Below are 13,414 nucleotides of genomic sequence, written 5' to 3'. Positions count from 1 at the left end.
CTATGAGAGCGTGATTTTTTTCTAATGCATGTTGTATTTTTACATTTTTGCACTGCCATCCCTAATGTATATTGTGAAACTCTGCTTGATGTGCTGTTATCTTATCAGTGCCCTTCTATAGCATATGGTATGTTGAGATAGCAGGTCAATGACATGGAAAGTGTTTAAATAACGTGTAACTTAACACTTTCCCTGTCATGAACCTGTTATTCCTACACTGCAGAGGCACCAGCTGATCTCATGCTGAATATTCTATGGCTGTTCCTAAGCTTAGCGCCTTTCCTTGTCCTGTTCCAAATCTTTCAAATTTCACGTACCTATGTCTATGTCTGACTATCTTAATATTTAATTACACTTGTTTTCCACCAAATGTCTCTGCCTTTCATCATGTTTGTTTAAGATACCATATAAATGTTCATCCATCTGCTTTTAAAAATATGCACACCTCATAGCAATTCAAGGGAGCAGCCTGACAGCTTATTGGTTATTTCCATGTTAAAACAAGTTGTATTTAGTTCTAGCTCTTTTTTTCCTAATGGAGCCAGATCATCTTAAATAATTTGCAAAAGTTATAAAGTTGCGGTGGGGTTTTATTGGAATGGAGAATGTTTATCTTCTTACAGTAAAAACAACAATACTTCAGCAAAGGATGCATTGTAGTGGATAAAAGCAAGAGAATGGTTTAGCTGTAGTGTGGCTACATTCCTGACTCTAGATTCCAACATAAATTTTGAAATCATAATGCATAGCCTCTTTCTTCAGTTTTTCTCACTGCAAGTGTGAAATGTAGTTCAGCAGAAGATTTGGATTGTCTGGCAATAGAGGAGGATGCTTGCAATGGATTTTTCCATAGTTTGGCTTTGAGTTAATAATATATTCAAGGGAAATACCTCTATCAATTAGCCTTTATTTCTTAATCCAACTCCTCATTTTTCTGAGAACCTTTCTTTGTGAAAGTACCTGTTAAAAAACAGGAAGAAGCTTTATTGAGTCTCTTTTGCCATTCTTTTCTGTGTAGGTATGTTCTAGTGTTCCAGAAAAGTATTTGTTTCCAGCAAACAGCGTATGGAGATCAAGCAGGACTTTAAGAACTGAGGGCTCTGTCTCAGTTCTGCAGTGCAGGCATCATTGCTTGGGCTCAATATAATGCAATGACAAGTTGCTTTGCCTTAAGTAATTTAAGGCCCATTATCTGCTTGGGAATAGCCTTAAAGAGGAATTCGGTTTGCAATTGGTTATTCCAAGCCATAAAATACTAATGCTACCAGATCAGAAACAGCTTTCCCCTCTTCAAAAGTAGTCAGAGTTCTTGTTATCTGATACATTCCCGATTCTCAGAGGACTTGAGGGAAAAGAAAGGTGACAGAGTCAGACTTATTTACCTCAAGTAGTTTCCTCATTCATCCCTGTTTCTTCTCAGGTTGGTTCAGATAGAATACAGGGTCATTTTTAATTCCATCTGGATGTCTGAAATTAAGTTCTAGGACAGGAAGAATCAGGTATTACCTCTTTTCCAGAGGAGAGATTTGGAGGAAATTCTTATCTTCCTGCCTCTGTCAGATGACTGTGTTAGCACAAAATTAATCCAAATCTGTAGCCCCCAAGATGTTGTGATGCATTTGAATGTGAGTTTGACCTAAAGAGAATCCTTAATTACCTGTATGTCCTTAGGGAGCTTCATAACACAAAGTCGCAGGGTTATACTCAGAACTCTGTTGCTTAAAATGTAGAAATCAATGCGTGTTGTTTTCAGTTTGTTTGGGGTTTTTTGTTGTTGTTGTTTCTTGAGGGTTTTTTAATACTTATTGTAACTTATTTTGATGACACATCATCTAAGGTCCATATTTTTCAGCAAAATAGTTAATCAGGTATTTTTGTATAGAAAAAAATTATTTTTCTGCTTACTCTGCTTATTTGGAGTATGTGTACCAGAAAGGTTTTCCTTACCTTTCAAAGTGGAAAATTCTAACAGCAGAATACAGTATAAACTAGTTGACTTTTGCATGTCAATGTTGCCCATCTAACCTTTTTAGTTTAATGTTTACTATATATATATATATATATATGAATAATAATAAGAAAAGACTGACCAGCTATTCATTTGACTTCTATAAGAAAGTTCCTCCTATAATCTTGATCTTGGCATAATGTATCCAGTACTTTCAGTACCCTCTCCAAACAGAAGTCAAAAAGGGAGTGTTAGGAATCAACCTAGTGCAATAAGCAATGGCTGCTAGGGGAAGACACCACCTGCAGATGGCAACGAAAGTGGGGAAAGGAATGCTGAACTCCTTTGAAGTTCCTGGCCTGTCTTGTGCTGAGGGCTTGAGAATGAGGAATGAAGTTGTTATAAAATGCTTACCACCTTCTGTACCAGAAAGATAACCTCCCCACTCTCAATGTGGGCTATGTTTGTGGGAACCTTAGCTGCTTTTCCAAGCCAGCCATTAAGGAGATTTTTCATATTTCATCCCCTTCCTCTCTCATTTTGCCTCTTTTCTTAGTTCTAGCTATAGACCTACAACACTCACCAGTCCTAAAGGAGGGACTAACAAAGAGCATGCATAACCCATTTTCAAATAGCCATATTTAATCTGTTTACCAGAACAGGAGTTAGGGGTATTTTGCCTTGCAGTTGTAGGACATTTAAATTTTGATTTTTCTTGCTAGAAAACTCATGGTCTTGCATGCACTTCAGGATGATTACTGATTAATGTTTAGTCGAGCTTTAATAGGTTTTGAAAAGCTGCACAATGCACTATCTCATAGCATAAGTCCCGTCAGTATGAGGTATGCTGTTTTCTTTTCCTTAATATAGGTGTCTCTGGGGAAAGCAAAGTTAAAGTCATTCTCTAATTCCTACATCTGACCATTTCTTTGGTGAAGACTCTAGCATCAGACCACAGAAGGTGTTTTAATTGATCTTCCTCATCACTCTATTCCCATAGTTATGGTTTTTGTCACATGAGTATTTTCTGTCTTGTACTATGTAATTTATTTGGTTTCATGTGATAAAGCTGACACATAGGGCTGAACCCCACTTTTATGAGGAATGTATTGTAAGTTTTAACAGGCTGAATTTCCTAGTGACTGCCCATAGCAGGATTAGCTCCAAGACTGTTTCTACTGACGTGGAATAGTCTAGGGAATTATTGTAACCTTCTAGAGATGGCTCTGGTAAACAGTATTGAGTAAAAGGGAATTTGCCAATCAGTTTTTCTACAAAAAAGGTCTTTTAGTTAATGAATGTCTTCCAGAGTTTTTAACCCACATGAAGACTACATTGACTGTGCTTAGGTATCTATGGTAACTGCTAAATGCAAAAAACCAATTTATGACATTAAACGCAATATGATTAATGTCAATGACATAACCCAAACAAGATATATACAATCTGACTAGAGCTTCCACAGATAAAGAAATTGAGTTTAAATTGAATATTCAACATTGAGTTGAATATTTCTATGTGTTTGCTTCAAACAAATAAACTTCTCTTTAGAGACTAATATAAACCCCATCTGTTTTCTCAGGTAGAGAAAACATGATGAAAACTAGGATTTGACAAGCTTTTGATAAAGTTTTTCTTTGCACTTTATAAAGGGGAATCAAATTATGTTTTGACTATGTATGTTTCTAATGTGATACCAGAAAGATCACTATGATAGGTCATCATTTTAAAGGGACAACTGTGTGCAGTTGATGTGGCTGTTTGTGTTACTCTGCATGTTTTTGCCCCAGGTAGTCTAGTGGGAGATAATTTACAAGTACAACAAACAGCCACCTGAGTGATCTGTGGTTCTTTCAATCTACAAGTGCATCAGTTATGATGCCTCATGGAAGGTGACTGGAAAAACCAAAAGAATATCGTATGTCAAACAAAAATCCTAGATCAAATTTAGAGCTTCATTCTTTCCAAAGTATTACAACTAAGTGTAATGGCATTTGACAGTATTGACCTTTTTTATATTACTTCTTTCAGCTAACTCAGCATTCTGAAAAAATAAATATTGTTCTCCCTCTGTGATTGAAAGGGTTAAATAGTACCAATTCATTACCACTCACAAAAGGATTTATTTTCTTCTCATAAATCAGTTTTATTCCACATTTTTATTATTCCCTTGGGTCTGCTGCTCCAATTGAAATCAATACAAGTGCAAGTGACACAATCAATCTAGATATTTGATTATGGATTTGAGACTCCAAGTTCTGCTCTGTGTGTTTAGCTAGTCTCCTTCTGATAGTGTCCCTGGAGAATGGAAAATTCTTATTGGCATCCATGAATTATGGGCATAGATTCAGAAACCAGATACTGTGATAATCTCCATTTATGTACTGCTGCAGCTAAAGAAAGAATGTTCCAACCATTGAGAAGCAAACTTGAAGGTTTAAAAGTTAACTGTTTCTGAATTTTTTTAGTGTATAAAATCCCTCATGAAATAAACTTGATAAAGTCTCACAATTTGTCTATAAAACCCCTCAAACAAAATGAATGAAATCAGTAACTATTTGCTGCACTTACAGTCAGCTTAAGATTGCAAGTGCAGCAAAGGCTTTTGCTGTTTGATGTCCTCTGTCAAACATGATGCTTTTCCACTTGGATTGCCAAACTGTACTGGGATACTTCTTCCTGTTTGTATCAGGATAACAGTGCTTGGACACTGGAAACCTTTCTGAAACCCAGAGAAGTTGGTTGTACTCAGAATGCTTTCCAGAGTTTGGTTTAGGTTGTGGGCTGCATTCTTACTGTGTGTCTCTAAAATGCTCTGTACAGTGTGCGGTGTGGGGGGCCCAGGACTGATGCCCCTTGGTGTTATTGCAGAAAATTTGAGGTACAGTAGAGATGAATATAATTACAGGAGAGATTTAATACTATACTGATAAAACTGGTTTAACTGGAAGGTCTAAATGAGACTGACTCGGCTGCAAGACTCATTAGCTGTTTCTGTGTTTATGAAAGAGTAATGAGAAAAACTAAAACAGTAATTCAAATCACAAAGGTTTCTTCTTGGCAGCTTAATCAACAATTACAGAGGTTTTTTAGTTCAAAGTCTCATAACACTGAGTTGAAAGCTCCAAAGGGTACATGAGACCACACACTGAAGATTCCTTCCTGCCTGCCATCATCACAAAGCCTAATCTTTCTCTAATTAACTATCCATGGGGTCTATGCTAAATTTCTTGTATGAGCTCTCCCATCAAGCTGTAGGCTTTATTCATATTTCAGTCCATAGAATTAATGAGCTCATAAATGCACATTACTTATTGTTTGTAACACTAATAATCACTTATTTCTACTGACAGGAACATGCTTTCATCCTAATGACTACCCCTGCTTTGCCTTAGGGTTCTGGAAGTGTTCTAAAAATTTTCTTAGAATCATGTAACAGCTGAGGTCAGAGAGCACCTCTAGGGAACAACCAGTTCAAGCTCTCTTCTCCAGGCAGGGTTAGTTGGACCACATTGTCCAGGACAGTGTCCAGATGGCTTTTGAGTATCATCAAAGTTGGAGACTCTGAGCAACTCATTCCAGTGTTTGACCAACGTAAAAAAAGGTTTTTCTTAGGTTTTGTCAGATTTTCTTGGTTTTTTCTGTGTGTACTCAATACTTTTTGTTCTGCTGCTATATATTGCTGAGAAATGTTTTGCTACTTTATGCCCTCACAACAGATATTTTTAACATTTTTCACATTTTTAAGATCCTTCCTCCTCTTCTTGAGGCTAAACAACCTCAGTTCTCTCAAACCCTCTTCATGTGGCATATTCTTCAAGGTTATAATCATCTTTGAATGGACTCCACTCCACTAAGTCCAGATCTGTGTTATTCTGAGGATTCCAGAACAGGATGAACTCTCCAGATGTGTCTCACATAGAGAGGGAGAATCCTTCCAGTGTCAGTGACAGACAGTGTACACATGTACACATTCTTGTATGTCTCAAGACAATCTGAGATATCTCTACCAAATCTGAGTCTGTAAGAAGCCTCTTTGAGTGATGACTTGAGCACCAGTCAGAAACTACTAGTAAGAAACTGGGTCTTTTAGATTTCAGATTTCTGCTGTATGTGTCAACACAGATTTTGATCTTGTTCTTCAAATATTTTCTGTTTTTCAGTTTTACAGCTAAAGACTTCTTTTAATTCCCAGGGAAAAAGGAAAAAGATAAAGTTTTTCAATGCAGATAATGTGAAACTCTTCTTATTTACAAGAAAATTAATGCTTTGGATTCATAATTTTTTTAGTTACCCGCAGCATTTTTAAATTAGTCATTTTGCCGCATTCAACAACTCCTCCTAGCCCATGAGAGTGAAGTTTTCATGTGTTATGAGAGTCTTTAAGTTTTGAACTCAGTTTGGTGGACGATGGTCATGATACATCCATAGGAACAATAAATCTGTCGGCTCAGGAGAAGGGGAACGAATAGTGGATCAAGACATTGAGGCAAAATATCAGCAGTGTGCTCATCTGAAAAAAAAAAAAAAGAAAAAAAAACTAACCAAGAAAAATCCTTTAAAAGAGAATGCCAAAACATAGAAACCAACCTCATCTCAAAATACAGAAGCTCTCCAATAGTTTGTTGAAAAGAGGATATGGCATCAAGACCAAACTACTTCACAAGTCAGTATAACAATTGAGATGACAGTTTGAGAACAGTTCATTATTACAGTTCTTAATAAAAAAAGAGTTGCCAATAATGCCAAATAAGTATTTTAGCTGCTTTTCTACTGGGATAATCAACATAATGGAAAGTGATATTTTTTTTTATTCTGAATACTCCATTAGAAACAATGGGAAAGGAAGAGAGAGAGAAAAGAAAAATTTTATTTGGGAGGAAAGTAGCTTTTGTGGAAGTTAATGAGGCTGAAGAACAGGTGAATTTATGGCACAAAAGAATGACATAAAGAGGAGTGCGTCTTCACAGAATTTCCCCCCTAAGATGTGGTGTCAGAGACACAAACTAGGTGTCTCGAATAGGGGCAGAAATTGGTTACAATGAGGATGAGTTCTGGGAAAAAGTGCTGAAAAAGTGAGTTCTCATTTCATTTTTATTTTGCTATTCTGATCTGATACTAACTTTTTCTGTGGCCCAAGGTACAAGGCTTAACCTCTGTATGCCCACAGTCATATAAAGCAGGCATAAAAACAACTGTAAGTGTTTGTGATAGTTAATTAAGTAACCTTTGTATAGATCCTCACATGAACTGTCCCTTGGACAGTTAGTTATCTCATGTGAGTCCCTTGGACAGTTCACTGGATTTTTGCTACCTTTAGTCTTTGAGTAGTCTTCTACAATAGTAATATTTCTGCTTCTCTCTGCTTGGATATTGTAGGGCAACATGTTCTGTAATGTAAAAAAGGTTATCTGGACATAATGGAACTAAATGTAAAGTATGGATTGGTATTAATCACGAATGCAGTGATACTAATGGAATTACTTCGTATTTGCCCACATTTATGAAATGTGTATTTCTCTGTTTAATACATAAAAAGGAAACATCTCAGTTCATAACCTTTTCTCTTAAAAACGTAAATTTTGATCCTGATGGAAAGAGTATCTTTAAATGTGCCAGATTTGGGGAGGAAAAAAATTCTTAAATGCAAGATGAATATGTTCAGCTTGTATTATTTCTTTGCCATGAGAAGGGTTTCATGTTGTACCATTTCCTGCTCTTCTCACAACCTTTGTCACATGAATAAGATATCAGGATGCTAATGACTAATATACAGTATTCTGTGTCTGCTGATGCTATACTGTACTGCTGTGACCTTTGCAATATTATGTATTCTGATTGGCTGTGCATTTCACCTCTTCCCCACAAGTTAATAAGGCTGTAAAAAGGAGAGAACTTGAAATCGCCAGCCAGTCAAATTACAGAATATTGAAAAGGTCAGAGCAGTACAGCACACAGAAAAAAATTATGGAATATATGAGGCATTAAAATTCTTGTGACAATGATTATAACAAGAATGGAAAAGGATACCCATTTATGTTATTTCAATCTAGTGAACCCCATAGGATGAAGGACCCAGGACAACAGTAATTTACGCACCACTGACTCACAGGAGCTTAATTCATCTATTTACAGGGGTGCTCAGTAACAGGAATGCACATCTGCTTGGGAGTCCCCTGCAGAGTGTCCACTCAAAGCCATCCTCAACCTTCAAGTACAGATACTCATCAGCTAGAGTGCTATCTGAAGCTTAGCACTTTCAAACAGTGCTTTTGAATGCAATATATGTATTTGTGTGTCTTTTTAATGCAAACATGTTTTATTCCTTGACTTTGTTTCAACTATACATCCCTTTAAAGTATATTTATGGATATTCTTTAGCCCTCATTTCTTCATATGGATCTTTTCCTGAAAAGCTGATGTACTTTGATCTGGTATAAACTAGGAATAAACTGGGAACAGCAGAAGTATTTCTCAATTAGCCTTAGGCAAAGAAGTCCCTCAGATAATTTTGGGGAGATATGGAGAAGAACTAAGAACTAAGCAGGAAGGCCATTAAAAGAACAAAACTATAGCTATGCAAAAATATGGAAAGATTAAGGAACTTGGGGAAGCCCTTCATGTCTGTGAAGGATTTAAGTTTTTTTAAGAGGTTATAGAAAATAGTGTCTCTGAGCCCTCTCCTATCGGGATTCATCTTTTTGTTCAGGTGTTTGCACGCCTTAAGTGTTTCTGGATGTGGTGAGCTGGATATAGGAGGGTTTTTTCTGCCCCTTTATGGTGTTCATGCTAACAGAATCACGGGGCAATCTTGTTTGTTGGGATGCTGGTGTCTGTTCATGGCAGACATTGCAAGGCAGGAATGAGGAGGTGTTGTGGTACAAACCACTTTTCTGAAGTAGAACAATGTCTCAGGACTTTACCACTGTCTGAGGTGACTGCTGTCTACATCTGCAATGGTCTTGCTGGTGGGACTTTTGAGAAGGATGGAGAGAAAAACACCCAGGAAAATTGGAAAAAGGGAGGCCTCATCCACTTATACTCACAGATTGGGTCCACACTGAGGCAGTCTGGGCAGGAATGGCATGGAATGATATGACAGGGTTATCGCTGTATCGCTTTCTGTCAGGCTGAACCTATGTGTCTGCATTTTCCAGCCCACTGAAAGCTCAGTTTAGGCAGTGAGAAATGGAAAAGCTGCATATTGCAAATCAGCTGCAGCAAGACCTGCATTTTAAAAATGTTCTTCTGATATTTTGCTTGCCAGCAGCAGTAAGTTCCTTGCCTGGGAATTGGGATAAAACATCTTTTGTCGGTGTAAAATTTGGTCTAGGAAACTTGCAAGTACTCTTTAGCTTTTTATTGGAAGCAATGAAAAATTTTGAGCTGCTGTGTTGTCTATCTCATTGTAAATTTGCAAGTTCATTTTTGAGCTGAATAAAATGGTTATGTAATTACATACTTCTTCTAATTATTGAGTAATTATATACTTCTTATAATTGCCGAGTAATCACTCTACTATAACTAGAATTTAATGTTACAACTAATTGTATAATTACTGTATATTAATGTTGTTATCCAGGCAACTTGGAATAGAGTGTTACCCTTTTAATTCATTTTCTGTTACTTGAAACTGTATTTTTAAAATATAGTATAGTTAGCCATTGAAAGAAAGATTAATTGTGGAATAAAAATAGCAGACAAAGTACATGGTTTCCTGCCAGGGTCAGGTGGATGAAATTAAAATATTAACAAGTTAAATCTGTACTGGTGATAGAAAAAGTTTCTTTTTCACATGATTTTGGTATATTTAAATTGCTGTTGGACAAATTTCTTTTATGCTTGAGATTTGACTCTAGTCTATGTGCTGATCTGTTAACACTGTATTTTTAAATTTTCCCAGACATTGGAGGTGAAACATTTGAAAAATGTGTCCTTTTTACCATAGCCAACTGAGTCCTTAAGTGTTTAATGTCCCTAGGACCTTAAGAATATATATATCAAATACTTTTGCATGATCTGCACAAATAATAAATCACAAACATCACAAAAACTGTGATAGATAATAGGAGAAACGTGCTTTGCTGGATAGTATCTTCTCCCAGATCATACACAGGGACAGTTTCACAAAGGTGCCGAAGAGGGGTTTGATGTAAAATTTGAAAGCTGAAATCAAGTAATGCAGATGCATTTTTCTAGTGCTGGTTGAGTGGCCAAAGTACATAAGAGTAATCTCAGACAAAATAACTTTGCTTCTGCTGGATTCTTTATGTGGAATATGTAAAACATGATTGTTCTTCTTGCATGTAAAGAAGCTTTGCCTCTATTGCTGTTACCTAAAACAGTCTCTCTCAGATAAATTTCAGTGAAATCCAAAATGAATCCATCAAACTTCACACAATCATTCATGCTTCTGTAGTCTGTTTGGGTGGTCTGGTGCTATGGTAGGGTGCAATCCAGGTAGAATTTGAGCCATAAGGGACTAGGCTACAAGGCAGATTTATAAAAATGAGTTTTTCAAACATGTCAACCTCTCCAAAACCTCAAAAAATAAGCTTTTTGTATGTTACCAATAGAATAACTGAAAATACCAGTGCATTTCATAAACACCAAAATAAAGGAAGGGCTTGGATTTGTATCATAAGTGAACCAAATTGTTCATAGGAATCCCCAAATTAGAGGAAACCAGATTGCTCATCAAAATGCAATGTGCCAAAATGTAATGTGAGCATGACTGAAATGTGCTGCAAATGCATCTTAATGTGCATCATAGAAACATGGAGTACTTGAAAAATTGTTTCTGATTTAATATTATTCAGGTTCAATAGCTCACTTGAAACTTGCTTTAAAATGAGTAAGTCCAATGAGTGTCCCTTAAAAATTCATTAAAAGATTGATTTTTCCAGGTTATTTTGTAATTCTGTCGTATTTAGATTTTGTAGAAGATTCAGATGCAAATAATGAATCTTCTAGCTGTGACAATGTCTTAATTGATTTACAATATTTTTATAGTTATAGTCTATTTCCTCTCATTCTCACACCTGTGGTCTTAGACTCGTGTGCTTCTGCTGTTTTTATAATGCAGAATTTTCATTGACTTCGGTGTGAGAGCTCTCCATTGAATGATGGACAGTAACAATAATATTAGTCATTTATGTGGCACTTCATATAATCAAAATACAAGATGATATTTAAGTGAGTCATCTTGGCTCTGAGATATGTGACTAAGGTCTTCATTAAATAAAAAAAAACCCTGTTACTTGACATATAATTTTTTCTCTTCTAGTCTAATTAAGTATTTTGGAAAGGTTTCGGGTTTTTTATTGTTTTAGGGCAGAATATTGTCTTATCTTAAGTTTGAAATCTTAAAAGGGCTGCAAAGGACACGGAGCTTGCTGTGGTGTCCTCTGATGATTTCAGCTGATAAACTGAGTACTTCAAATCCTTGTTTTGTCTTTGAGAGAACTATGGGCCATGCTGGAAAGCCTCTGTTACTGCAGATGACTATTTGTTAAGCATGCAATGGAACTTTCATATCAACTCCTAAGTTAAGTGTTTTTCTAGCAATTCAAAAAGTTTTGCTAGTCTTTTTTGGGCATAAGAATTATCATTAATGTTTGGAATCTGCAGATATCACAAAACAGTTCTGTTCTGTTTGCTTTATATTGCAATCAGCTTTGGAAATGGTTGGTTCATGTCTTGGTTTGTTTATTTTCCAAGATTTACAAATGCCAAAAAATCTTGGAAAAAGGAGAAGAAATTATTAATAATAATTTTCTTCCCAACAGATGAAAATTTTGTGTGTGTTACTGGTATAAATGGCAACTCTTCATTTAAGTAGAAATAAGACTTGGTTCATAAAGACAGTGAATTGTAGCATATGCAAGGTCTAACATTTGTTCTTTCCCTCCCCCTCTTGTTTTTCCATAACAGATAATGCTAATTATTCTCTTGTAAATGATACTCGGATGTTGTGCAGCAGCAAGGAATTCAATGTATGGGTTCCCATTAAAGGGCTGATTCCATTTTCCAACTACACAGTACAAGTGAATGCGTCCAACAGCCAGGGCAGCTTGATAAGTGATGCTATAACCATAGTCGTGCCTCCAGGAGGTAAGTATGAAAAAGTGCTTTTTCTGTGCATGTACCAATTACACAAACACTCAGTTCAACAAAACATTATTTATTGTTGCAGCTGAGGACTGAAGTTCAGAACAATATGTTTGTATTAGTAGTTCTTACAAAATTGTTCTTTTTGGTTTCCTATTTTTCACATCCATTTAAGAACTAGAAAATGAAAATACATGGTTCTGTAGTTAGCATATTATGAAGGTGAGAAGTGCATTATGTACTTCATTTTTTTTTTTTCTGTGAATGGTGGTGTCTTGTGGCATGGACAGCTACTCTAGCCCAAGAATATAGAGAGACTCACCTGCATTTTGTAATGTGTTTTAGAGTAAAAGTTGTAAGTGCTGACAAGGAGAACTTACTGGGTAGATTTAGAGAATTTGTTTAATAATAGCAATATAAACCATTGGCAATATATGGAGCCACAATCCACAAAATAATTCAGATGTAAGAAAGTCAGTTGCAATGTGCTGATTTACAATGAATTAGGCTGTAAGCCAGTCTGAATATTATCTTCATAACTACTTGAAATAAGAGAATTGAGCAAATATGCCCTAAACATTGTACAATGATTTGTTTTGTGGCTTTGTTGTTGTTCTGGTTTTTTTCAAGAAAACTTAAATTTATAGCTTATATAGATATGCTACTTTTGCATTTTCTTTTCTTGGAAGTCCTAGCTTACTAGTTTTTGTTAAATAAATGTCAATTTATACAATTAATTTAAGGCAATTTTGAATTTTTACGTGGGACTGCAACAACACTTGTTTTTGAGAGATATGTGATGTAGTTGTTGAGCAAGAAAGCAATTTGAAAGCAAAAGAAAAGAAATAAAAAAAGGACAAGGAAAGAAAAATCATAAACCTTGCAGCTAAAAAGCACAGACTTGAAGCAACTTGCTTGCAAACAGATGGATTGGGTTTGGGGACTTCAGAAAAGTGAGTAAATACAATACAGAGTTTTACAACAGATTACTGAGAAACAAGGAAAAAGTCAATTCCCATCACATTTTATACTTTCCAATCCGATTGACAAGTTGCACCTGCAATTAAAAAATATACATTCTCATATATTAATAAAATTGCATCTGAGTTTTACTGCACATTTAAGTCTGAACAGTAAGCCACTGATACTTCCAGCTCCAGTATCATGTTTCAATTTGCTTAGCAAAATTTGGTCGTGAAAATTTCACCAAATGACCAAGTAAAGAATCTTTAAAGATAAGCAAGGATGTGCACAAGTTTATGACAGCCATTAAGATACACTTTCTTTCATCATTAGATTGTTGTTGATTACAATTAGAAAACTTATAGCTTTGAAATTATCTTTTTTATGACCTTG

General features: G+C 35.8%; 1 protein-coding gene across 1 annotated transcript in view; it reads left to right on the top strand.

Annotated features, from left to right (window-relative positions):
• USH2A (usherin) overlaps positions 1 to 13,414 on the top strand; it is a 377,078-nt gene that overhangs the window by 206,693 nt on the left and 156,971 nt on the right. The window contains exon 38 of the mRNA XM_066316187.1: positions 11,882 to 12,061. Within this exon, the coding sequence (XP_066172284.1) occupies positions 11,882 to 12,061 (180 nt within the window). The remainder of the gene's footprint in view (positions 1 to 11,881; positions 12,062 to 13,414) is intronic.

Source organism: Sylvia atricapilla, chromosome 3 (assembly GCF_009819655.1).
Source record: "Sylvia atricapilla isolate bSylAtr1 chromosome 3, bSylAtr1.pri, whole genome shotgun sequence".
NCBI classification, from domain to species: domain Eukaryota; kingdom Metazoa; phylum Chordata; class Aves; order Passeriformes; family Sylviidae; genus Sylvia; species Sylvia atricapilla.
This window is presented reverse-complemented; position numbering and strand designations above follow the sequence as displayed.